The sequence below is a fragment of the Salvelinus namaycush genome, unplaced genomic scaffold, assembly GCF_016432855.1.
Source record: "Salvelinus namaycush isolate Seneca unplaced genomic scaffold, SaNama_1.0 Scaffold274, whole genome shotgun sequence".
NCBI classification, from domain to species: domain Eukaryota; kingdom Metazoa; phylum Chordata; class Actinopteri; order Salmoniformes; family Salmonidae; genus Salvelinus; species Salvelinus namaycush.
In genome coordinates, this window is record NW_024059608.1 from 116,975 (window position 1) to 142,209 (window position 25,235).

General features: G+C 47.4%; 2 protein-coding genes across 12 annotated transcripts in view; one reads left to right on the top strand and one right to left on the bottom strand.

The window, feature by feature from the left end:
* Positions 1-9,135, bottom strand: LOC120039478 (DCN1-like protein 2). 3 transcript variants are annotated; one of them, XM_038984883.1, is made up of 7 exons: positions 9,020-9,135; positions 6,808-7,024; positions 4,908-5,076; positions 4,578-4,708; positions 1,765-1,847; positions 1,310-1,406; positions 1-968 (listed from the first exon to the last, which is right to left on the bottom strand). In XM_038984883.1, the coding sequence occupies exons 2-7, from the start codon at positions 6,980-6,982 to the stop codon at positions 889-891; spliced, it is 735 nt and encodes a 244-aa protein (XP_038840811.1). In that variant the 5' UTR covers positions 6,983-7,024; positions 9,020-9,135; the 3' UTR covers positions 1-888. The 3 variants fall into 3 exon arrangements, with proteins under 3 accessions (XP_038840811.1, XP_038840810.1, XP_038840812.1); XM_038984882.1 differs by lacking the exon at positions 9,020-9,135 and adding an exon at positions 8,187-8,249; XM_038984884.1 differs by lacking the exon at positions 9,020-9,135 and adding an exon at positions 8,005-8,118.
* Positions 8,656-25,235, top strand: part of tmco3 (transmembrane and coiled-coil domains 3) — a 21,517-nt gene continuing 4,937 nt past the window's right edge. The window contains exons 1-12 of one of the 9 annotated variants that reach the window (XM_038984881.1): positions 8,656-9,243; positions 9,574-9,674; positions 10,180-10,457; positions 13,198-13,365; positions 14,477-14,656; positions 17,109-17,324; positions 17,887-18,015; positions 18,141-18,233; positions 19,303-19,489; positions 19,794-19,911; positions 20,891-21,086; positions 22,093-22,243. In XM_038984881.1, the coding sequence (XP_038840809.1) occupies positions 10,203-10,457; positions 13,198-13,365; positions 14,477-14,656; positions 17,109-17,324; positions 17,887-18,015; positions 18,141-18,233; positions 19,303-19,489; positions 19,794-19,911; positions 20,891-21,086; positions 22,093-22,243 (1,693 nt within the window). In that variant the 5' untranslated portion in view covers positions 8,656-9,243; positions 9,574-9,674; positions 10,180-10,202. Of the gene's footprint in view, positions 9,675-10,179; positions 10,458-13,197; positions 13,366-14,476; positions 14,657-17,108; positions 17,325-17,886; positions 18,016-18,140; positions 18,234-19,302; positions 19,490-19,793; positions 19,912-20,890; positions 21,087-22,092; positions 22,244-25,235 lie in introns of all 9 variants that reach the window. The other 8 variants (XM_038984880.1, XM_038984872.1, XM_038984876.1 and 5 more) reach the window with 8 other exon arrangements.

A 25,235-nucleotide genomic window follows, 5' to 3' on the forward strand; every position in this document is an offset into this window, starting at 1 on the left:
CAACTTTTACACGTTAGATTGAAATGGAAGCAGAACATTACACTGACGTTGGATTGGATGAGAACATTGGATGACGACCACACCCCTCACCTCTGATTCGATGAGAACAAACTCATTGATAATAATAAAAAAGTTGTTGTCGTTCCGTCCAGCCGCTTAACGCTCAACCAGAAACACATGCAGAACCTCCAAGCTCCTAGTTCATTCACCATGGGCCGGCAGAGAGGACACGTCTTACTACTGTGGGAGCAGACCACAGGAGGTTGGTGACACCCGAATTGGGGAGGACAGGTTCATGGTAATGACTGGATCTGAATCAGTGGAACGGTATCAAATACATCAAACGCATGGTTTCCAGGTGTTTGATGCCGTTCCATTCGCTCCATTCCAGCCATTATTATGAACCGTCCTCCCCTCAGCAGCCTCCACTGGATCAAATATCACACCCTCCTGCAGAGAGCAAACCGTCCCTCTCTGCCGTTCTGTTTGCTCTCCCTGGTCCTTCTTTAGTAAGGAGGGGGCGGGGGGGTGGGACCAGAGCACCAGTTCTAGAATCTATAGACACCCCCACTGATCTGATGGTGGCTGGTGTATGGGTACTGTAGTCGTTGGCCGATCAGTCTGATCCAGCCAGCCAATGGGAGCAGAGCTCATAGCTCCGCGACGATCCCACCCCCTGCTGACAGCCCGCCTCCCGGAGTGACTCAGTCCCAAAACAAAGAAAAAGATAACTTCCTCTTCCTGTTTTCCTTCTCTCCGATTGGCTGTCATGTCGCTCCCCGGCCCCTGATTGGCAGCTCAGTCTCACAAACTTGGACAGTCTTGTAGAAGTCTCTTTTTGGCTGGTGTGTATAAAATCCTCAGCCCCTGCTGGGAACTGGGTATGACCTATATGGTTTTACGCTTGCCCCCTGTCACGATTGGCCGGGCAAATTCCACAAAGTCGTCTATGAGGACAGGCCAAGCACCTGAGTGGGCAGAAAAGGGTCACATGATTAGCTGCATGGTTAGTGATTGGCAGAAATGTTTTAATAGTGATTGCGCTATATGGTAGTAGGTAGAAGTCAAGTCCCAATCCCTAACTGCTGACTCCAGGTCAGATCTTAGTCATACGTCTAGTGGTTATGGATATGGGGGTAGAGGAATCCTGGATCTGAGGTCAGGGTGGGCAGGGTGTAGGCTAGTGTATGTTTTATTGGTCCTACAGAAATATTTGGCAGCGTTTCAAATGGCACCATAATCCGTATCTAGTGCACTATGGGCCCTGGTCAAAAGTAGAGCACAGGAAAAGTTGCCATTTGGGACCCACCTTCCTCGTCGTAGTTGGACATGTCGTCTGCGATCATGTTGCCAAAGTCCAGTAGCAGGTTCCACGTGTCTTTGGGGATCGACCGCTTATGATGCTCCTGCATTAATCACACAGATAGATGACATCAGAGATTATGATGCTCCTGCATTAATCACACAGATAGATGACATCAGAGATTATGATGCTCCTGCATTAATCACACAGATAGATGACATCAGAGATTATGATGCTCCTGCATTAATCACACAGATAGATGACATCAGAGATTATGATGTTCCTGCATTAATCACACAGATAGATGACATCAGAGATTATGATGCTCCTGCATTAATCACACAGATAGATGACATCACAAGAGACTATCGATACATGGAGGAAACACCTAGACTCTGTCCAGAGTAGTATATTATTTAGGGAATAGCCATTAAATACAGACTGGCATCCACTCCACTCACCAATAGAAACCTGTTCCAGAGGTCCAGGAACTTGAATCGACCTGTTAGAACCAGGTTCCAGTAGGCTACAGCCATCTCCAGGTCTGATACAGAGAGTAGAGGGGTTAGTAACACCATCAGTAGACTACAGTCATCTCCAGGTCTGATACAGAGAGTAGAGGGGTTAGTAACACCATCAGTAGACTACAGTCATCTCCAGGTCTGATACAGAGAGTAGAGGGGTTAGTAACACCATCAGTAGACTACAGTCATCTCCAGGTCTGATACAGAGAGTAGAGGGGTTAGTAACACCATCAGTAGACTACAGTCATCTCCAGGTCTGATACAGAGAGTAGAGGGGTTAGTAACACCATCAGTAGACTACAGTCATCTCCAGGTCTGATACAGAGAGTAGAGGGGTTAGTAACACCATCAGTAGACTACAGTCATCTCCAGGTCTGATACAGAGAGTAGAGGGGTTAGTAACACCATCAGTAGACTACAGTCATCTCCAGGTCTGATACAGAGAGTAGAGGGGTTAGTAACACCATCAGTAGACTACAGCCATCTCCAGGTCTGATACAGAGAGTAGAGGGGTTAGTAACACCATCAGTAGACTACAGTCATCTCCAGGTCTGATACAGAGAGTAGAGGGGGAGACAGGGAGGTTAAAGCTCATCACCAGGGTCTCCTGAGTGGCACAGCTTTCCAAGGCACTGCATCACAGTGTTGAGGCGTCACTACAGACCCGGATTCGATCCCAGGCTGTGTCGCAGCCGGCTGCGACCGGGAGGCCCATGGGGCGGCGCACAATTGGCCCAGCGTCGTCTGGGAGGGTGTGGCCGGCAGGGATGTCCTTGTGCCATCGCGCACTAGTGACTCCTGTGGCGGGCCGAGAACAGTGCACGCTAACACGGTCGCCAGGTGTACGGTGTTTCCTCCGACACGTTGGTGCGGCTGACTTCCGGGTTAAGAGGGCTGGCTTCCGGGTTAAGGGGGCTGGCTTCCGGGTTAAGGGGGCTGGCTTCCGGGTTAAGGGGGCTGGCTTCCGGGTTAAGGGGGCTGGCTTCCGGGTTAAGGGGGCTGGCTTCCGGGGTTAAGGGGGCTGGCTTCCGGGTTAAGGGGGCTTTGTGTCAAGAAGCAGTGCGGCAACTCCCATACGGACTGAGGAGAGGTGAAGGTCGAGAGCCGTGCGTCCTCTGAAACACAACCCAGCCAAGCTGCTTCTTGACGCAATGCCTCCTTAACCCGGAAGCCAGCCGCACCAATGTGTCAGAGGAAACACAGTACACCTGGCGACCGTGTCAGCGTGCACTGCGCCCGGTCCGCCACAGGAGTCGCTAGAGCGCGATGGGAAATGGACATCCCTGCCGGCCATACCCTCCCCTAACCCAGACGACGCTGGACCAAACCCTCCCCTAACCCAGACGACGCTGGGCCAAACCCTCCCCTAACCCAGACGACGCTGGGCCAAACCCTCCCCTAACCCAGACGACGCTGGGTCAAACCCTCCCCTAACCCAGACGACGCTGGGCCAAACCCTCCCCTAACCCAGACGACGTTGGGCCTATTGTGCGCTGCCTCATGAGTCTCCCGGTCGCGGCCGGCTGCGACACAGCCTGGGATCGAACCCGGGTCTGTAGTGACGCCTCAACACTGCGATGCCGTGCCTTGGAAAGCTGTGCCACTCGGGAGGGTGTTGTTTTTCTGTTGTTTCTATGGAGTCGGAATAGTTTGAGAACATAACTGCTGACCTTGGAGTTAGTGTGTGAACGAGTGAGAGAGCGACAGAGAAAGAGATTGAGGGGGTGGCATTTAGGGCCGGGACAATACCAGCATCACCATAGTCGTTAGTATCGTCACAAGAAAACAAAACACGAAGCGGATTTAACTTGTTTAGGAAAACAGCCCTGATGTTGGAATCAAACATCATTATGTTGTCATCCAGTCACATGTTTTTATTACCCAGCTATAGAACACTATATCTGACACACAGCAGGTTATTAAAGGACCAAAGAGTTGTCTGCTTCCTGTTTTCATTTTTGCCATGGAAAATGTACTGCGATACTGGTATCATCACAGCCCTAGTGACATTACAGTGTCCGACAGAGTTACAGAGAGAGAAAATCATTACAGTCAGATGAGTTTTGACAATGGGCCCTACTGTTGTTCCAGGAACTTAGCTGGGTCACCCACTCCGGTCATCATAACAACAAAGACCAGCAGAAACAACAACCAGAACAAAGTTGTCCCATCCAGGGGATCCCCTGGGTAGCGTCTCAAATGGCACCCAGTTCCCTAAATAGTGCACTAGTGGGCCCATAGGGCTCTGGTCAGAAGTAGTGACTATACAGGGAATAGAGGTCTATTTAGGACGCACCCTGGTCTCTGTTTAGCATGATAGGTGATCTATCCGTAAACCTGTTATTACACAGTAACGATCAGACTCCAGGCCCTCTCCTCAGCATGGCTCATAGAACAGCAGTAGCCAAACTAGAGGCAGTGTTGTGAAGGGGGAGCTCTTTACTTACCTGAAAGGACAATTCATTGTTTTCCATCTAAAAGCCATTCTTCCTGTTTGCTGCCTGGCTGGTACCGACTGAGACAGAACTACACCGCTGATGCCAAACCACCATAGCTGTCTACCAATGTTCCCCAGGAGGAATTCAACACCAGGGTTAGGAAAACTACACCAGGGTGAAAGACCGTCTCCTCAAACACAGTGCTGGACCAACCAGGGTTTGACTAAACCTCTCTGTCTGGACACAATATTTACCAAAACCTCTGTTCCCACTTTCAGAGCATTTATCCAGAAAGAAATGTGAAATACTTACCTAGTCCCTTCTGTCCAGGGTTCTTGGCGAAGTTGAAGGTGAACTGATAGAAGTCTTTAAACTTGGCCGTGTCTTTGACTTCCTGTTCTAGTCTGGGGAGCAGAGACTTCAGCTTCTCTGGACTGTCACAGCTAGGGAGCGCGCACACACACACACACACACCTTCTTATTGGAGTCCAGCTAATACCTGCTTGACCTCCGTTTCAAAATGTTTAGTTGTCCAATAACAACATTTGTTTACATTTTACATTTCAAAACATTTTTCAAAATGTTTCCTACTGAACACAACTGCGTGGCGCAGAAAGATGACATCACAGAAAGCTAGCTCACCCCAGCTCGGCCATGCCGTCGAGGAACTCCTTCCTGCTGAACTCACACTGTGTGGCGGCACGGAACTTCCAGGCCACCACCAGAACACTCCTACTGGCCGGGTCCAGGGTGAGGTCATCACAGAACTGCTGGATCCCATCGATACCGATCTTATTGTCATCCTGGGGGTCTGGAGAGGAACAACACAACACTGAAACAGGACTACAACACAGAGCTGGTACATTACACACACACACGTCATTAAATGTTTCCTTTGTTCTTCATATACACCCACAGAGCACAGTACCCACCTAATCCTAACACTCTCCACCTCTTCCCAGTACACACACCTCTCCAGTACACACACACACTACACCCCCTCTACCATCCCCTCTCCTCTCCCCAGTACACACACTACACCCCCTCTTCCATCCCCTCTCCCCTCCCCAGTACACACACTACACCCCCTCTTCCATCCCATCTCCCCTCCCCAGTACACACACTACACCCCCTCTACCATCCCCTCTCCTCTCCCCAGTACACACACTACACCCCCTCTTCCATCCCCTCTCCCCTCCCCAGTACACACACTACACCCCCTCTTCCATCCCCTCTCCCCAGTACACACACTACACCCCCTCTACCATCCCCTCTCCCCTCCCCAGTACACACACTACACCCCCTCTTCCATCCCCTCTCCTCTCCCCAGTACACACACTACACCCCCTCTCCTCTCCCCAGTACACACACTACACCCCCCCTACCATCCCCTCTCCTCTCCCCAGTACACACACTACACCCCCTCTTCCATCCCCTCTCCCCTCCCCAGTACACACACTACACCCCCTCTTCCATCCCCTCTCCCCAGTACACACACTACACCCCCTCTACCATCCCCTCTCCCCTCCCCAGTACACACACTACACCCCCTCTTCCATCCCCTCTCCTCTCCCCAGTACACACACTACACCCCCTCTTCCATCCCCTCTCCTCTCCCCAGTACACACACTACACCCCCTCTTCCATCCTCTCTCCCTTCCCCAGTACACACACTACACCCCCTCTTCCATCCTCTCTCCCCTCCCCAGTACACACACTACACCCCCTCTTCCATCCCCTCTCCTCTCCCCAGTACACACACTACACCCCCTCTTCCATCCCCTCTCCTCTCCCCAGTACACACACTACACCCCCTCTTCCATCCCATCCTCTCTCCCCAGTACACACACTGCACCCCCTCTTATATCCCCTCTCCTCTCCCCAGTACACACACTAAACCCCCTCTTCCATCCCCTCTCCCCAGTACACACACTACACCCCCTCTTCCATCCTCTCCCCAGTACACACACTACACCCCCTGTTCCATCCTCTCTCCCCAGTACACACACTACACCCCCTGTTCCATCCTCTCTCCCCAGTACACACACTACACCCCCTCTTCCATCCTCTCTCCCCAGTACACACACTACACCCCCTGTTCCATCCTCTCTCCCCAGTACACACACTACACCCCCTCTTCCATCCTCTCTCCCCAGTACACACACTACACCCCCTCTTCCATCCTCTCTCCCCAGTACACACACTACACCCCCTCTTCCATCCTCTCTCCCCAGTACACACACTACACCCCCTCTTCCATCCTCTCTCCCCAGTACACACACTACACCCCCTGTTCCATCCTCTCTCCCCAGTACACACACTACACCCCCTCTTCCATCCTCTCTCCCCAGTACACACACTACACCCCCTCTTTCATCCTCTCTCCCCAGTACACACACTACACCCCCTCTTCCATCCTCTCTCCCCAGTACACACACTACACCCCCTCTTCCATCCTCTCTCCCCAGTACACACACTACACCCCCTCTTTCATCCTCTCTCCCCAGTACACACACTACTCTTCCATGCCCTCCCCTCTTACCTTTGTATCGGTTGTAGAGCTGTTCTAGCTTCTTGCGGTCCACAGAGGTTTTCATGGATTCTTTATAGTAGAGGTCGGGGTTCTGGAAGTAGTTGTCTGTGGCCACCTCTAGTTTCCAGTCATTCTGGGTCAGGCAGTACACAGCTGTCCTCTCCCCAGACTGAGTAAAGGTCATGAACTGACGAACCTTGTCCTTTTGAGACGACTTCAGCTTATGCTGCAGGAGAGGAGACACACACAGTTGAGATATTGACAGGTATATACACACATATATACACACACACACATACACACTGTATATATATATGTATACACACACACACACATATATATATATATATATACAAAGAGAGGCAGGTTATCCATCGACCTTTGACCCCTGACAGACTGCTCTTCAGGTCAGCTGCTGAGGCCATCAGGGTGAGGTGCAGCAGAAACATGGCAGATACATTCTCCACTACCTACAGTCTATCTGTTGGAGAACAGGTCGATTTCTCTCAGATGTTTCTTTCTCTCTGCAGAACAGCATCTTTAGACAGAGACGTTGTCTGAGTCCTGCCAGTCAATGACAGCGCTGGTGTTCTGTTCAACCCATCCCTTTGACTGGAAACTTGACTTTCTTCACAACATACACTCCCCAACATATTCTACATCTATATAGAATCATATGGCCTGTATGGGAGCCTGAGGGACAATCCGTTAGAAACGGGAAATACATCGGTGTCGGGATGACCAGATCGTGATGTTAACATTCCGCAATGATCTAAACGGTCGTCGGGACCGATAACGGAACGGGATCAATAACACACACTGGCAGCAGGCATTACATCACTCATCACGGTGAGCAAGGCACAGAGTGAAAAAACAACAAACGTTTTGCTCCTGGAAACAACGGCGGGGTTGGTACACAACCACGGAGTCCCTTCGAATCAAGAACAGTGTCTATGTCGGTGCAGTGCGAGATGGCTATAATCACGATAAGACAACTGCCCGCCCGTCTTGCAGAGCTGACCCTATCCTCTCGCTCTGGACCCGCCCGATGGTAGCGGGCATTGGCGGCGCCCTCTCCCGCGACCCAGTTCCCAAGCCAGCGCGTACGGACAGCCGCTCTCTGTTCCAACGCAAAGGCGACATAACAACCAGGGGAAAAGGTAAGTGTTGCAAGTGCGGGTGTCCACGCTCACAATAACAACTGACCTTCCATTTCCCTCATAAATTGCAACAGTGAACGACACACTGGCAATGCGACACTGCCAGAGGACACCCCGTTTCCCGTTATAGAGAGCCTTCATAGCGTGCCTCCCAAAACATTTCCAGCTATACACTTCGTACCATGGGTTTGTTCACTAGTTTATGTTAATCCTTTTGATCTTACCTACCATTTTATCACCCTCTGTTTGGCCAACTTGATATCCCAATGCCCCTTGTACGCCTGCGCGGGAGGTCAGCGCTACCGCAAGGGAAAGTTTGAGGGTCTAAACTGGGACTTGTAGTTCTTGGGATAATCAGTGATCGTGGTCAAGTTGTGGCCTTGTTCTGTGCACTTCTGAACCTAATAACACTGTACGTGGATAGTGATGACATTGTATGCATAATAAACAGTTGCATAAAATGTTAATTATGTAAAATAATGTGATTCATCGCAGGTAAAAATGTACTTGTACAATGCAATTGACTAGCTGTGATGAGTTTATGTTCATGGTCTTTAGAGCTAGTACAGTAGCTATATAAAGCTGTCAAACAACTTTGCAACTGTGTAGATTTTTCCAAGAAGGGCAGTTACTTGTGAAAAACGCCACTTGATAAAACTACATATCCCAGATATCCGCGCAGATATCCAACCAATCCTTGTGATTTGTTTCGGAAGTGAAGTGAAAAATAACTACAATGTAACATTTTATTACGGTATCGCAAACTTAATTCACCACAAACAACTTGATTAAAATGTTGTTGACATGTTACGAGAAATTCGACTTCAAATTCTCATTTTGTGGAGCTTACTGTCAATGTTCAAGAAGTTTGAAAAGTTCGGAGCCGTACTAACCTAACGTTAGTTAGTTAGCATTAGCCATCAAGCTAACCTAGTAGGCGCGAGCAGGTTTGACAGCTTTCAGAATCCATATCTAACCTCGCTAAAACATCGGGCACGCAAATGTCATTTATAAAGAGCAATAGCGCAATATTGAACAATACATTTGACTCAAATGCATACCTGACAGACGTAGCTAGGCCGTTTGTTGCGGTCAATCGTAGGGGTCTTGGAAATGCATTAAGTTTGTCGCCCTGTGTGTAGTTGAATGCCTGCTCTAAGGCTCAACGTTGGCTAGAGCTATGTGGCGATTGGGGAGGGGTGGCATTACAAGAGCACGATTGTTTTCCCTCTTCTACTGTGGAGTTTAGGACTGAGAGAGGACGACGTAGCACACTAGCTAGTAGGTAGCTGTCTAACATTTTACCTATTTTATTTACCACGAATTTAAGCATAAAATATATAGCATACCTGCTGAATATGTAATTCAACATTTAAAACCATGACCAGAACACTGTCCGCTGTAATTCCAACCTTTTTTTCCTCCAGTGAATGAATGGTCTCTGTACTTCATATGAATATGTAATGATACTGCACAGCTATTGCAAAATACTTGTTAGCTATTTTTGTGTTGTTACAGATGGTTTTCATCATTTAGTGATCTTGGAAATAATTGTATTCTATAAGCCTGTGTGTGTCTACACCTTCATGAACAGTGGTCTCATTGATCAACACAGGTCAGTAGGAGTAGCTGATTCAACCCTGAACTGCACATGAGGAGGGACATAGGAGGGGTCTGGAATATTAACATAACTAACCCTGACCCATGTACACAAAGGTACTTTGCTGCTAGTATAAATTATAAACGTTTTTTTTTTCAAAGCCACAGGTAAACCATTTCTGCAGTCTTTGGCCTCCATTTTATTGTTGACTCAGTGTGGTGTGACCTGCTTCTTCCCAGAGATAGCTCGGGCTCTCAGTTGTGTGTGGTGAGGCAGGTAAGTCAGGTGAGATGTGTTCTAGAAGGATATAGGTCACTGGATACAGGTGTGCCTCATCAGGTAGTTGTTCCTGAGCAGTTGTTTGAGCAGGTATGAGCCCCGCCCCATCCTCTCTATGGAACTAACCTCTGCTGATTCCGCTGGCTGGGAAACATTCATACAGCCTGTGTGTTTTGGGTTTGTTATCATAGCCTTTCTCTTCTCCTGTCTGCCACCAGCCTCTCTCAGTCCATAGTCTTTGTTCTCTCCATTCCTGCTTTTAGTCTTTCTTCTCTCTCTCTCCCCTCTCCCTCTCTCACTTTCTCCCCCCCTCTCCCCTTCCCTCTCTCTCTTTCTCTGAAGGGGCAGCAGCAGTAGTAGGTTGGATGCGGGTTGTGTGTGCAGTGCTGTGCCTTGGCCTTGTAGGGGCGCTGCAGCGGGAGCAGGTAGCTCAGCATGCCATCAAGTTGCATCGGGGCAGGAGTGCTGTGGCCAAGCACGCTTGGAGCTGGGTGTCTGATAACTGCCGGCGCCTGGGCAGCCTCATCCGACAGAAGAACACGGCCATTAAGAAGCTAGCTGTGGCTGCAGCCGCTGTGGGGCGAGACCACTCCCTCTCAGATCCAGAGAGACTCTTCCAGGTGGGCGCCAGAGTAAAATGGACCGTTTGGCTCCATACCCTGAGCCTAATCCTAACGGACCCTAACTCTTAGTCAATCTAACTATTTTTGGCTCAATATGGTTATTACCTTGTTATTAGAGAGACTCTAATAACTTGTTATTACCTTGTTATTAGAGAGACTAACTTGTTATTACCTTGTTATTAGAGAGACTAACTTGTTATTACCGTGTTATTAGAGAGACTAACTTGTTATTGCCTTGTTATTAGAGAGACTAACTTGTTATTACCGTGTTATTAGAGATGGTAATATCTTGTTATTACCTTGTTATTAGAGAGACTGTATTAACTTGTTATTACCTTGTTATTAGAGACTGTATTAACTTGTTATTACTGTGTTATTATAGAGACTAATAACGTGTTATTACCTCGTTATTAGAGAGACTCTTCCAGGTGAGCTTTTTAACCCCATCTCACCCTAACCCGGTGCTGAACTTGGACAGGAGCTCACCTGAGCTGAGTACCGGCACCTCAAATGTTCTACTGCTGGAGCTCCTGCAGCTCTATAGCAGTGGCTTCCAACCTTTTTCGGTTACTGTTACCGGAGTACCCCTGAAGTATCCCCTTGTGTATTTTACCAGTAGGCCTATTACCTCATGGGTCTCCTCAAATACCCTCTGTAGATAGGCCAAGTACCCCCTGTGGATAGACCAAGTACCCCGAGTGGCTAGGCCAAGTACCCCGAGTGGATAGGCCAAGTACCCCCTGTGGATAGACCAAGTACTCCCTGTGGATAGACCAAGTACTCCCTGTGGATAGGCCAAGTACTCCCTGTGGATAGGCCAAGTACTCCCTGTGGATAGACCAATTACCCCGTGTGGATAGGCCAAGTACCCCCTGCGGATAGGCCAAGTACCCCCTGTGGATAGGCCAAGTACCCCGTGTGGATAGGCCAAGTACCCCCTGCGGATAGGCCAAGTACCCCCTGTGGATAGGCCAAGTACCCCGTGTGGATAGGCCAAGTACCCCGTGTGGATAGGCCAAGTACCCCCTGCGGATAGGCCAAGTACCCCGTGTGGAGAGGCCAAGTACCCCGTGTGGATAGACCAAGTACTCCCTGTGGATAGGCCAAGTACCCCCTGTGGATAGGCCAAGTACCCCGTGTGGATAGGCCAAGTACCCCCTGTGGATAGACCAAGTACCCCCTGTGGATAGACCAAGTACCCCCTGTGGATAGGCCAAGTACCCCCTGTGGATAGGCCAAGTACCCCCTGTGGATAGACCAAGTACCCCCTGTGGATAGACCAATTACCCCCTGTGGATAGACCAATTACCCCCTGTGGATAGGCCAAGTACCCCCTGTGGATAGGCCAAGTACCCCCTGTGGATAGGCCAAGTACCCCCTGTGGATAGACCAAGTACTCCCTGTGGATAGACCAAGTACTCCCTGTGGATAGACCAAGTACTCCCTGTGGATAGACCAAGTACTCCCTGTGGATAGACCAAGTACTCCCTGTGGATAGACCAAGTACTCCCTGTGGATAGACCAAGTACTCCCTGTGGATAGACCAAGTACTCCCTGTGGATAGACCAAGTACCCCCTGTGGATAGGCCAAGTACCCCCTGTGGATAGACCAAGTACCCCCTGTGGATAGACCAAGTACCCCCTGTGGATAGGTCAAGTACCCCGTGTGGATAGACCAAGTACCCCGTGTGGATAGACCAAGTACCCCCTGTGGATAGACCAAGTACCCCCTGTGGATAGGCCAAGTACCTCGTGTGGATAGACCAAGTACCCCCTGTGGATAGGCCAAGTACCCCCTGTGGATAGACCAAGTACCCCCTGTGGATAGACCAAGTACCCCCTGTGGATAGACCAAGTACCCCCTGTGGATAGACCAAGTACCCCCTGTGGATAGACCAATTACAATAATAATACCCCCTGTGGATAGACCGGCTCACAATAATGACCGGGACGGCACAAATGGAATGGAAACCATGTGTTTGATGTATTTGATACCATTCCACTGACTCCGCTCCAGACATTACCGCGAACCCATCCTCCCCAATTAAGGTGCCCACAACCTCCTGTGGTGTACACTCTGAAGGGTCCTAGTCTAGTGTCCTCTCTCTTCTCTTTCCCTCGTCCAATGGTCCTAGTCTAGTGTCCTCTCTCTTCTCTCTCCCCCGTCCAAGGGTCCTAGTCTAGTGTCCTCTCTCTTCTCTCTCCCCCGTCCAAGGGTCCTAGTCTAGTGTCCTGTCTCTTCTCTCTCCCGCGTCCAAGGGTCCTAGTCTAGTGTCCTCTCTCTTCTCTCTCCCGCCTCCAAGGGTCCTAGTCTAGTGTCCTCTCTCTTCTCTCTCCCGCGTCCAAGGGTCCTAGTCTAGTGTCCTGTCTCTTCTCTCTCCCGCGTCCAAGGGTCCTAGTCTAGTGTCCTCTTCTCTCTCCCTCGTCCAATGGTCCTAGTCTAGTGTTTTCTCTCTTCTCTCTCCCCCGTTCAAGGGTCCTAGTCTAGTGTCCTCTCTCTTCTCTCTCCCCCGTCCAAGGGTCCTAGTCTAGTGTCCTCTCTCTTCTCTCTCCCCGTCCAAGGGTCCTAGTCTAGTGTCCTCTCTCTTCTCTCTCCCCCGTCCAAGGGTCCTAGTCTAGTGTTCTCTCTCTTCTCTCTCCCTCGTCCAAGGGTCCTAGTCTAGTGTCCTCTCTCTTCTCTCTCCCTCGTCCAATGGTCCTAGTCTAGTGTCCTCTCTCTTCTCTCTCCCTCGTCCAGGTTCACACTCTGGAGGTGTTCCAGAAGGAGCTGAATGAGAGCGAACGCTCAGTCTTCCAGGCGGTGGTGGGCCTGCAGAGGGCGCTGCAGGGAGACTACAGGGACGTGGTCAACATGAAGGAGAGCAGCCGTCAGAGACTGGAGGCCCTCAGAGAAGCAGCCATTAAGGTGAGGGCAGGAGGAGCAGAGCAGCCATTAAGGTGAGGGACAGGAGGAGCAGAGCAGCAATTAAGGTGAGGGCAGGAGGAGCAGAGCAGCCATTAAGGTGAGGGCAGGAGGAGAGGTGAGGAGAGGAGAAACTTGGGTTTGATAGGAAGGTAGTGAATGTGATTAGTCAGTCTCCGTGGTAACAGCCGGGCAGAAAGGTTCTGGAACTCTTATCTCTGATTGGATGAGCCAGAGCAGGGGCAAGTGGGGCACAGCATTACTCTGCAAAATACACTGCTATCTGTGGAGGCCAGATCCGTTTGTGTGTGTGTGTGTGTGTGTGTGTGTGTGTGTGTGTGTGTGTGTGTGTGTGTGTGTGTGTGTGTGTGTGTGTGTGTGTGTGTGTGTGTGTGTGTGTGTGTGTGTGTGTGTGTGTGTGTGTGTGTGTGTGTGTGTGTGTGTGTGTGTGTGTGTGTGTGTGTGTCTGGACAAAATTACATGCATTTTAAAACCTTTTTGCAGTGGGGAAAATAACATTAGAACTTTCAAAAAAATGATACTTTAAGATTTTTTTTTTAATGTTTATGTTTGGCTCACATAATATAATTTGATAGTATGCATTAAGGTGTCTATAATAGGATAAACATGGCAAAACTAATGTAGACATTAATACATGCATTTCTATGGCTCCACAATATTTTGTACACCGGTGGAGGGGTGTCAAGATGGAGGGCGATGTCTTCAACACAGCACCCCCTGTTATTCATCTAGTGTATGTATAAAATGATTGGTCTGACAGCCTTTTTCTGCCCATCTATGTCTGACTTTCTGTGCTTTCTCGCTCTGTCTGTCTCTCTCTCTCTCTCTGTCTCTCTCTGTCTGTCTTTCTCTCTCTCTGTCTCTCTCTGTCTCTCCATCTCTCCCCCCTCTGTCTCCTCTGTCTCTCTGTCTCTCTCTCTCTCTCTCCCCCTCTCTCTCTCTCTGTCTGTCTGTCTGTCTGTCTGTCTGTCTGTCTGTCTGTCTGTCTGTCTGTCTGTCTGTCTGTCTCTGTCTCTCTCTCTCTCTCTCTCTCTCTCTCTCTCTATGTCTCTCTCTCTCGCTCTCTCGCTCTGTCTCTCTGTGTGTGTGTCAGGAGGAGCAGGAGTATGTAGAGCTGGTAGCAGCAGAGAAGCACCAGGTGGAGGCTGTGAGGAGTGCCCTGGCCCAGAACAAGACCCTTTCCATGCTAGATGAGATCCTCGAGGACGTCAGGAGAGCTGCTGACCGCCTGGAGGAGGAGATCGAGGACCACGCCTTCGACAACAATAAACAGGTTCATCAACAACAAACACAGGTCATATAGAGGACAACAATAAACAGGTTCATCAACAACAACAACAAACACATAGGTCATATAGAGGACAACAATAAACAGGTTCATCAACAACAACAACAAACACATAGGTCATATAGAGGACAACAATAAACAGGTTCATCAACAACAACAACAACAACAAACACATAGGTCATATAGAGGACAACAATAAACAGGTTCATCAACAACAACAAACACATAGGTCATATAGAGGACAACAATAAACAGGTTCATCAACAACAACAACAACAACAAACACATAGGTCATATAGAGGACAACAATAAACAGGTTCATCAACAACAACAAACACATAGGTCATATAGAGGACAGCAATAAACAGGTTCATCAACAACAACAAACACATAGGTCATATAGAGGACAACAATAAACAGGTTCATCAACAACAACAAACATAGGTCATATAGAGGACAACAATAAACAGGTTCATCAACAACAACAAACACATAGGTCATATAGAGGACAACAATAAACAGGTTCATCAACAACAACAAACACATAGGTCATATAGAGGACAACAATAAACAGGTTCATCAACAACAACAAACACATAGGTCATATAGAGGACAACAATAAACAGGTTCATCAACAACAACAAACACATAGGTCATATAGAGGACAACAATAAACAGGTTCATCAACAACAACAAACACATAGGTCATATAGAGGACAACAATAAACAGGTTCATCAACAACAACAAACACATAGGTCATATAGAGGACAACAATAAACAGGTTCATCAACAACAACAAACACATAGGTCATATAGAGGACAACAATAAACAGGTTCATCAACAACAACAAACACATAGGTCATATAGAGGACAACAATAAACAGGTTCATCAACAACAAACACATAGGTCATATAGAGGACAACAATAAACAGGTTCATCAACAACAACAACAAACACATAGGTCATATAGAGGACAACAAACAGGTTCATCAACAACAACAAACACATAGGTCATATAGAGGACAACAATAAACAGGTTCATCAACAACAACAAACACATAGGTCATATAGAGGACAACAATAAACAGGTTCATCAACAACAACAACAAACACATAGGTCATATAGAGGACAACAATAAACAGGTTCATCAACAACAACAACAACATAGGTCATATAGAGGACAACAATAAACAGGTTCATCAACAACAACAAACACATAGGTCATATAGAGGACAACAATAAACAGGTTCATCAACAACAACAAACATAGGTCATATAGAGGACAACAATAAACAGGTTCATCAACAACAACAAACACATAGGTCATATAGAGGACAACAATAAACAGGTTCATCAACAACAACAAACACATAGGTCATATAGAGGACAACAATAAACAGGTTCATCAACAACAACAACAAACACATAGGTCATATAGAGGACAACAAACAGGTTCATCAACAACAACAAACACATAGGTCATATAGAGGACAACAATAAACAGGTTCATCAACAACAACAAACACATAGGTCATATAGAGGACAACAATAAACAGGTTCATCAACAACAACAAACACATAGGTCATATAGAGGACAACAATAAACAGGTTCATCAACAACAAACACATAGGTCATATAGAGGACAACAATAAACAGGTTCATCAACAACAACAAACACATAGGTCATATAGAGGACAACAATAAACAGGTTCATCAACAACAACAAACACATAGGTCATATAGAGGACAACAAACAGGTTCATCAACAACAACAACACATAGGTCATATAGAGGACAACAACAGGTTCATCAACAACAAACACATAGGTCATATAGAGGACAACAATAAACAGGTTCATCAACAACAACAAACACATAGGTCATATAGAGGACAACAATAAACAGGTTCATCAACAACAACAAACACATAGGTCATATAGAGGACAACAATAAACAGGTTCATCAACAACAACAACAAACACATAGGTCATATAGAGGACAACAATAAACAGGTTCATCAACAACAACAAACACATAGGTCATATAGAGGACAACAATAAACAGGTTCATCAACAACAACAACAAACACATAGGTCATATAGAGGACAACAATAAACAGGTTCATCAACAACAACAACAACATAGGTCATATAGAGGACAACAATAAACAGGTTCATCAACAACAACAAACACATAGGTCATATAGTGGACCACGTATTTGACGACAAACGGGTCAGAATAGGAGTGCTGATCTAGGATCATTCTCCCTTTTTTAGAGCATAATGAATCAGACTGTTTGGACAGGGAGGACCTGATCCCAGATCAGCACTCTGAGAGGCTGCATAGAGACAGGCCCTGATGTGCTGCGTTGGGGCTGTTATGTATTGTATTAAAGGCTATACCAGTAGAGTTATTATCAGGATTGTGATCAGATGAATGGAGTGCACGTAGCCAACGTGGAGGCAGTGCTGAGAGTGGAGGAGGAGGAGGAGGACGGAGGGAAAAGAAGAAGGAACGCGTCAAGGAGAGGAGGAGAGGTGGAGGACGACGTGGGACTGAGCATGCTCATCGACTCCCAGAACAACCAGTATGTTCTGACCAAGCCCAGAGACTCCACCATGCCCCGCTCCGATCAACACTTCATCAAGGTCAGTACCAACTTTAACCCCTGAACGCTAATGGTCCTATACATATAAAGACTGTCCTAAGAGGCCAGCTGTAATCTGACCATATGAAGACTGGCCTAAGAGTCCAGCTGTAATCTGACCATATGAAGACTGGCCTAAGAGTCCAGCTGTAATCTGACCATATGAAGACTGTCCTAAGAGTCCAGCTGTAATCTGACCATATGAAGACTGTCCTAAGAGTCCAGCTGTAATCTGACCATATGAAGACTGGCCTAAGAGGCCAGCTGTAATCTGACCATATGAAGACTGGCCTAAGAGTCCAGCTGTAATCTGACCATATGAAGACTGTCCTATGAGTTCAGTTGTAATCTGACCATATGAAGACTGTCCTAAGAGTCCAGCTGTAATCTGACCATATGAAGACTGTCCTATGAGTTCAGTTGTAATCTGACCATATGAAGACTGCCCTAAGAGTCCATCTGTAATCTGACCAAATGGGTCTTCAAATGAAACTACAATTTTCCACAATTCTAATCTGTGTCCCTGTGGTGCCCTGTCCTGTTGTCTGTGATTGGCTGGTCAGGACCTGGTCTCCGTAGTGATGCTGTCTCTGCCATGTGGTTGGCTGTGCACTATGATGGGCCTGCCCCCCATGTTTGGTTACATCGTCTGTGGAGTCCTCCTGGGTCCCTCTGGACTCAACAGCATCAAGGTGAGACATGTCTGTCTCTCTGTCTCTCTGTCTGTCTCTCTGTCTGTCTCTCTGTGTGTCTCTCTGTGTGTGTGTGAGAGAGAGTAATGTATCTCTGTGAGAGAGAGTAATGTATCTCTGTGCAGGCTATGGTGCAGGTTGAGACGTTGGGAGAGTTGGGAGTGTTCTTCACTCTCTTCCTGGTCGGTCTCGAGTTCTCCCCAGAGCGACTTCGGAAGGTAGGCTGCCTAGTGTTGCATTCAACCCCCCGCACACACACACACACACATAGAGGTATTTTCCATCAGATATTAGCCTACATTCTTGAAATAGCAAAAACTATTAAAGGCCCAGTGCAGACAAAAATGTGAATTCCCTGTGTTTTATATTTATTTCCACACTATGAGTGTGGAATAATACTGTCAAATTGATGATGATGCCCTTTTAGTGGATCAGCTGTTTAAAAACACGGCCTGTTTTGGTGGGATGGAGTTTTGACCTGCCGGGTGACATCACCAGACGGGAAATGACTTAACACTGGTGTGAAGTGTGTAACTCTGACCTACATTTTCACAGTGTGACTCAGAAACCCACATTCTTACATTCTTTCACCAACTCAGTCTCAGCAGAGACCAACGTCTAACTCTCTCTCCCTTGTCTCTCCTCTTCATTTGGCTAGCTATCTGTTTATCACACATTTTCTCTCCTTATCAGTCTTCCTGCTTCTCTCGCTCTCTCTCTCCCTCCCTCTCTTCTCTGGAACGTGTCCTAATAAGATAATTATATTGTGTTCGTTTCAAGAGTTGAAGACCATTTTATATGTGTGGACGTGTTCAACTATTCTTGTCACAAGAATTGTAAACAAATTAACATTTGACCAACGGGGACATTTTGTTGGTCCCCATGAGTTTAAATGCTATTTCTAGGGGGTTTAGGGTTAAGGTTAGAATTAGGGTTAGGGGCTAGGGTTAGTTTTAGGGTTAGGGGCTAGGGTGAAGGTTAGGAGCTAGGGTTAGTTTTAGGGTTAGGGTTAGGAGCTAGGGTTAGTTTTAGGGTTAATGTTAGGGTAAGAGTACAGGTTAGGGTTAGGTTTTTGGGTTAAGGTTAGGGTAGGAGTACGGGTTAGGGTTAAGTTTAGGTTTTTGGGTTAAGGTTAGGGTAAGGGTAAGAGTACGGGTTAGGGTTTGGGAAAATAGGATTTTGAATGGGACTGAATTGTGTATCCCCACAAGGTAAGCTGTACAAGACTGTGTGTGCATGTGTGTGTATATTTAACATGTGTGTACTGTCCTATGCGTGTGTGTACAGGTGTGGAAGACCTCTGTGCAGGGTTCATGCTACCTCAGTCTGTTGATGGTAGCTACAGGGCTGCTGTGGGGTCAGGTGCTGCATGTCCGTCCCACCCAGACGGTCTTCATCTCCTCCTGTCTCTCTCTATCCTCCACACCGCTGGTCTCACGCTTCCTGGCTGGGGGCACCCGCGCAGACAAGGACGGTACGGAGACTACGGACTGTGTGTGTGTGTGTGTGTGTGTGTGTGTGTGTGTGTGTGTGTGTGTGTGTGTGTGTGTGTGTGAGAGATACAGAGCGAGAGAGAGAGAGACTTGACTTCCAATGCTCTTTATTTTAATGTTAAAGAACCACCTGTCTTTAAATGAGTAACTGGCTACAAACATATAAACTGTGTGTGTGTGTGTGTGTGTGTGTGTGTGTGTGTGTGTGTGTGTGTGTGTGTGTGTGTGTGTGTGTGTGTGTGTGTGTGTGTGTGTGTGTGTGTGTGTGTGTGTGTGTGTGTGTAGGGGAGCTGGACTACAGCAGTGTTCTCCTTGGGATGTTGGTGATGCAGGATGTTCAGCTGGGTCTGTTCATAGCCGTCATGCCCACCCTCATACAGGTGTCATCTGGCCACCTGGACAGGTGAGCTAACACACACACACAGCTGTATATGCACTACGATCTAGACACACCCTGTGTACATATAGTAACTGCTGAGTATACACACCTGCACAGTCTAACTCAACCTGTCCCACTCATGCTAGTGAGGTATGTAGTTCCAAAGATTGTGTTAGAAGTTCTAATATTTTATACTGTTGTGTTCTGTCTTCTGAGGGTTCTGTTCTATGTTCTGAGGGTCCTGTCCTGTGTTCTGTCTTCCGAGGGCCCTGTCCTGTCTTCTGAGGGTCCTGTCCTGTCTTCCAAGGGTCCTGTCCTGTCTTCCGAGGGTCCTGTTCTGTCTTATGAGGGTTCTGTCTTCTAAGGGTCCTGTCTTCTGAGGGTCCTGTCCTGTCTTCTGAGGGTCCTGTCCTGTGTTTTGTCTTCTGAGGGTCCTGTGTTTTGTCTTCTGAGGGTCCTGTGTTTTGTCTTCTGAGGGTCCTGTCCTGTCTTCTGAGGGTCCTGTCCTGTCTTCTGAGGGTCCTGTCCTGTGTTCTGTCTTCCGAGGGTCCTGTCCTGTCTTCCGAGGGTTCTGTCCTGTGTTTTGTCTTCTGAGGTTCCTGTGTTTTGTCTTCTGAGTGTCCTGTGTTCTGTCTTCCGAGGGTCCTGTTTTGTCTTCTGAGGGTCCTGTCCTGTGTTCTGTCTTCCGAGGGTCCTGTTCTGTTTTCCGAGGGTCCTGTTCTGTTTTCTGAGTATCCTGTTCTGTCTTCTGAGTATCCTGTCCTGTGTTCTGTCTTCTGAGGGTCCTGCTCTGTCTTCTGAGTGTCCTGTCCTATGTTCTGTCTTTTGAGGGTTCTGTCTTCTGAGGATCCTGTTCTATCTTTTGAGGGTCTTGTTCTGTCTTCTGAGGGTCCTGTTCTGTCTTCTGAGGGTTCTGTCCTCCTAGCCCAGGTCCTGTTCTCTCTGTTAACCAGTGTTCTGTGTTGTGAGGCTGGTGTTCTGTGTTCTATCCTGTGTTTTGTAGTGTTCTGTTTGGGGGTCTGCGTGTCCTCCTGCTCCTGTCCCAGGTCCTGTTTTCTCTGGCTGTGGTGCTACTGCTGTGTGTTCTCCTCAAGTCCTTCCTGATTGGTCCATACTACAGGAAGCTCCATGCTGAGTCTAAAGGCAACAAGGAGATCCTGGTTCTGGGGACCGCTGCCTTCGTATTCCTCATGCTCACCGTATGTAACCCCTCCTCACTCTTCCCCCTCTCCTCTGTTAGATGTAGCTCCCTCCTCTATCCTCTCCTCTGTTAGATGTAGCTCCCTCCTCTATCGTCTCCTCTGTGAGATGTAGCTCCCTCCTCTATCCTCTCCTCTGTGAGATGTAGCTCCCTCCTCTATCCTCTCCTCTGTTAGATGTAGCTCCCCCTCTATCCTCTCCTCTGTTAGATGTTGCTCCCCCCTCTGTCCTCTCCTCTCCTCTGTGAGATATAGCTCTCCCTCTGCTATCCTCTCCTCTGTGAGATGTTGCTCCCCCCTCTGTCCTCTCCTCTCCTCTGTGAGATATAGCTCTCCCTCCTCTATCCTCTCCTCTGTGAGATGTTGCTCCCCCCTCTGTCCTCTCCTCTCCTCTCCTCTGTGAGATATAGCTCTCCCTCCTCTATCCTCTCCTCTGTGAGATGTTGCTCCCTCCTCTATCCTCTCCTCTCCTCTGTGAGATGTAGCTCCCCCCTCTGTCTTCTCCTCTGTGAGATGTAGCCCCCCCTATCCTCTCCTCTGTGAGATATAGCTCCCCCCCTCTATCCTCTCTTCTGTTAGATATAGCTCCCCCCTCTATCCTCTCCTCTCCTCTGTGAGATATAGCTCCCCCCTCTATCCTCTCCTCTCCTCTGTGAGATATAACTCCCCCCTCTGTCCTCTCCTCTGTGAGATATAGCTCCCCCCTCTATCCTCTCCTCTGTGAGATATAACTCCCCCTCCTCTGTCCTCTCCTCTGTGAGATATAACTCCCCCTCCTCTATCCTCTCCTCTGTGAGATATAACTCCCCCTCCTCTGTCCTCTCCTCTGTGAGATATAGCTCTCTTCTCCAACAGAGAATATGTTTCCTGTACAATCAAGTACTACAATGGACATGCCAATACAAAGCAATACTGTGTAATTAGGGAGTTTATGATATAAATTGTTACAGTTGGTAGAATGGATATAGTGTATGTCAAATTATGTTTTTCCCCTGGCGTTTCCCAGGTGACAGAGTTCCTGGACATTTCCATGGAGCTGGGCTGCTTCCTGGCTGGAGCGCTTCTCTCCTCGCAGGGTCAGATTTGCACCACGGAGGTCATGGGCTGCATCGAGCCAATCAGAGACTTCCTCGCCATCATCTTCTTCGCCTCCATTGGTCAGAATTGAAGCTTACCCTCTGCAGTGTCTCTGTCTCTCTATGGCTGTTTAGCATCATACAGTTGAAGTCGGAAGTTTACATACACCTTAGCCAAATTCCTGACATTGAATCCTAGTAAAAATTCCTTGTCTTAGGTCAGTTAGGATCACCACTTTATTTTAAGAATGTGAAATGTCAGAATAATAGTAGAGAGAATTACTTATTTCAGCTTTTATTTCTTTCATCACATTCCCAGTGGGTCAGAAGTTTACATACACTCAATTAGTATTTGGTAGCATTGCCTTTAAAATTATTTAACTTGGGTCAAACATTTTGGGTAGCCTTCCACAAGCTTCCCACAATAAGTTGGGTGAATTTTGGCCCATTCCACCTGACAGAGCTGGTGTAACTGAGTCAGGTTTGTAGGCCTTCTTGCTCGCACATGCTTTTTCAGTTCTGCCCACACATTCTCTATAGGATTGAGGTCAGGGCTTTGTGATGGCCACTCCAATACCTTGACTTTGTTGTCCTTAAGCCATTTTGCCACAACTTTGGAAGTATGCTTGGGGTCATTGTCCATTTGGAAGACCCATTTGCGACCAGCTTTAACTTCCTGACTGATGTCTTGGGATGTTGCTTCAATAAATCCACATAATTCCCCTTCCTCATGATGCCATCTATTTTGTGAAGTGCACTAGTCCCTCCTGCAGCAAATCACCCCCACAACATGATGCTGCCACCCCCGTGCTTCACGGTTGGGATGGTGTTCTTCGGCTTGCAAGCCTCCCCCTTTTTCCTCCAAACATAACAATGGTCATTATGACCAAACAGTTCTATTTTTGTTTCATCAGACCAGAGGACATTTCTCCAAAAAGTACGATCTTTGTCCCCATGTGCAGTTGTAAACCGTAGTCTGGCTTTTTTATGGCGGTTTTGGAGCAGTGGCTTCTTCCTTGCTGAGCGGCCTTTCAGGTTATGTCGATATAGGACTCGTTTTACTGTGGATATAGATACTTTTGTACCTGTTTCCTCCAGCATCTTCACAAGGTCCTTTGCTGTTGTTCTGGGATTGATTTGCACTTTTCGCACCAAGGTGCATTCATCTCTAGGAGACAGAACGCGTCTCCTTCCTGAACGGTATGACGGCTGCATGGTCCCATGGTGTTTATACTTGCGTACTATTGTTTGTACAGATGAACGTGGTACCTTCAGGCTTTTGGAAATTGCTCCCAAGGATGAACCAGACTTGTGGAGGTCTACCAATTTTTTTCTGAGGTCTTGGCTGATTTTTTTTGATATTCCCATGATGTCAAGCAAAGAGGCCCTGAGTTTGAAGGTAGGCCTTGAAATACATCCACAGGTACACCTCCAATTGACTCAAATTATGTCAATTAGCCAATCAGAAGCTTCTAAAGCCATGACATCATTTTCTGTACATTTCCAAGCTGTTTAAAGGCACAGTCAACTTAGTGTATGTAAACTTCTGACCCACTGGAATTGTTATACAGTGAATTATAAGTGAAATAATCTGTCTGTTAACAATTGTTGGAAAAATGACTTGTGTCATGCACAAAGTGGATGTCCTAACTGACTTGCCAAACTAAAGTTTGTTAACAAGAAATTTGTGGAGTGGTTGAAAACCGAGTTTTAATGACTCCAACCTAAGTGTATATCAACTTCCGACTTCAACTGTATCTGTCTTTCTATGGCTGTTTAGCATTGTATCTCTGTCTCTATGGCTGTTTAGCATCGTATCTCTGTCTCTATGGCTGTTTAGCATCGTATCTCTCTATGGCTGTTTAGCATCGTATCTCTGTCTCTATGGCTGTTTAGCATCGTATCTCTGTCTCTATGGCTGTTTAGCATCGTATCTCTGTCTCTATGGCTGTTTAGCATCGTATCTCTCTGGCTGTTTAGCATCGTATCTCTGTCTCTCTGGCTGTTTAGCATCGTATCTCTCTGGCTGTTTAGCATTGTATCTCTCTATGGCTGTTTAGCATCGTATCTCTCTATGGCTGTTTAGCATCGTATCTCTCTATGGCTGTTTATCCTCGTATCTCTGTCTCTCTGGCTGTTTAGCATCGTATCTCTCTATGGCTGTTTAGCATCGTATCTCTCTGGCTGTTTAGCATCGTATCTCTCTATGGCTGTTTAGCATCGTTTCTCTGTCTCTATGGCTGTTTAGCATCGTATCTCTGTCTCTATGGCTGTTTAGCATCGTATCTCTGTCTCTATGGCTGTTTAGCATCGTATCTATCTGGCTGTTTAGCATCGTATCTCTCTATGGCTGTTTAGCATCGTATCTATCTGGCTGTTTAGCATCGTATCTCTCTATGGCTGTTTAGCATCGTTTCTCTCTATGGCTGTTTAGCATTGTATCTCTGTCTCTATGGCTGTTTAGCATTGTATCTCTCTCTCTATGGCTGTTTAGCATTGTATCTCTGTCTCTATGGCTGTTTAGCATTGTATCTCTCTCTCTATGGCTGTTTAGCATCGTATCTCTCTGGCTGTTTAGCATCGTATCTCTGTCTCTCTGGCTGTTTAGCATCGTATCTCTCTGGCTGTTTAGCATTGTATCTCTCTATGGCTGTTTAGCATCGTATCTCTCTATGGCTGTTTAGCATCGTATCTCTCTATGGCTGTTTAGCATCGTATCTATCTGGCTGTTTAGCATCGTATCTCTCTATGGCTGTTTAGCATCGTATCTCTCTATGGCTGTTTAGCATTGTATCTGTCTCTCTATGGCTGTTTAGCATCGTATCTCTGTCTCTCTGGCTGTTTAGCATCGTATCTCTGTCTCTATGGCTGTTTAGCATCGTATCTCTCTATGGCTGTTTAGCATCGTTTCTCTCTGGCTGTTTAGCATCGTTTCTCTCTGGCTGTTTAGCATCGTATCTCTCTGGCTGTTTAGCATCGTTTCTCTCTGGCTGTTTAGCATCGTATCTCTCTATGGCTGTTTAGCATCGTTTCTCTCTGGCTGTTTAGCATCGTTTCTCTCTGGCTGTTTAGC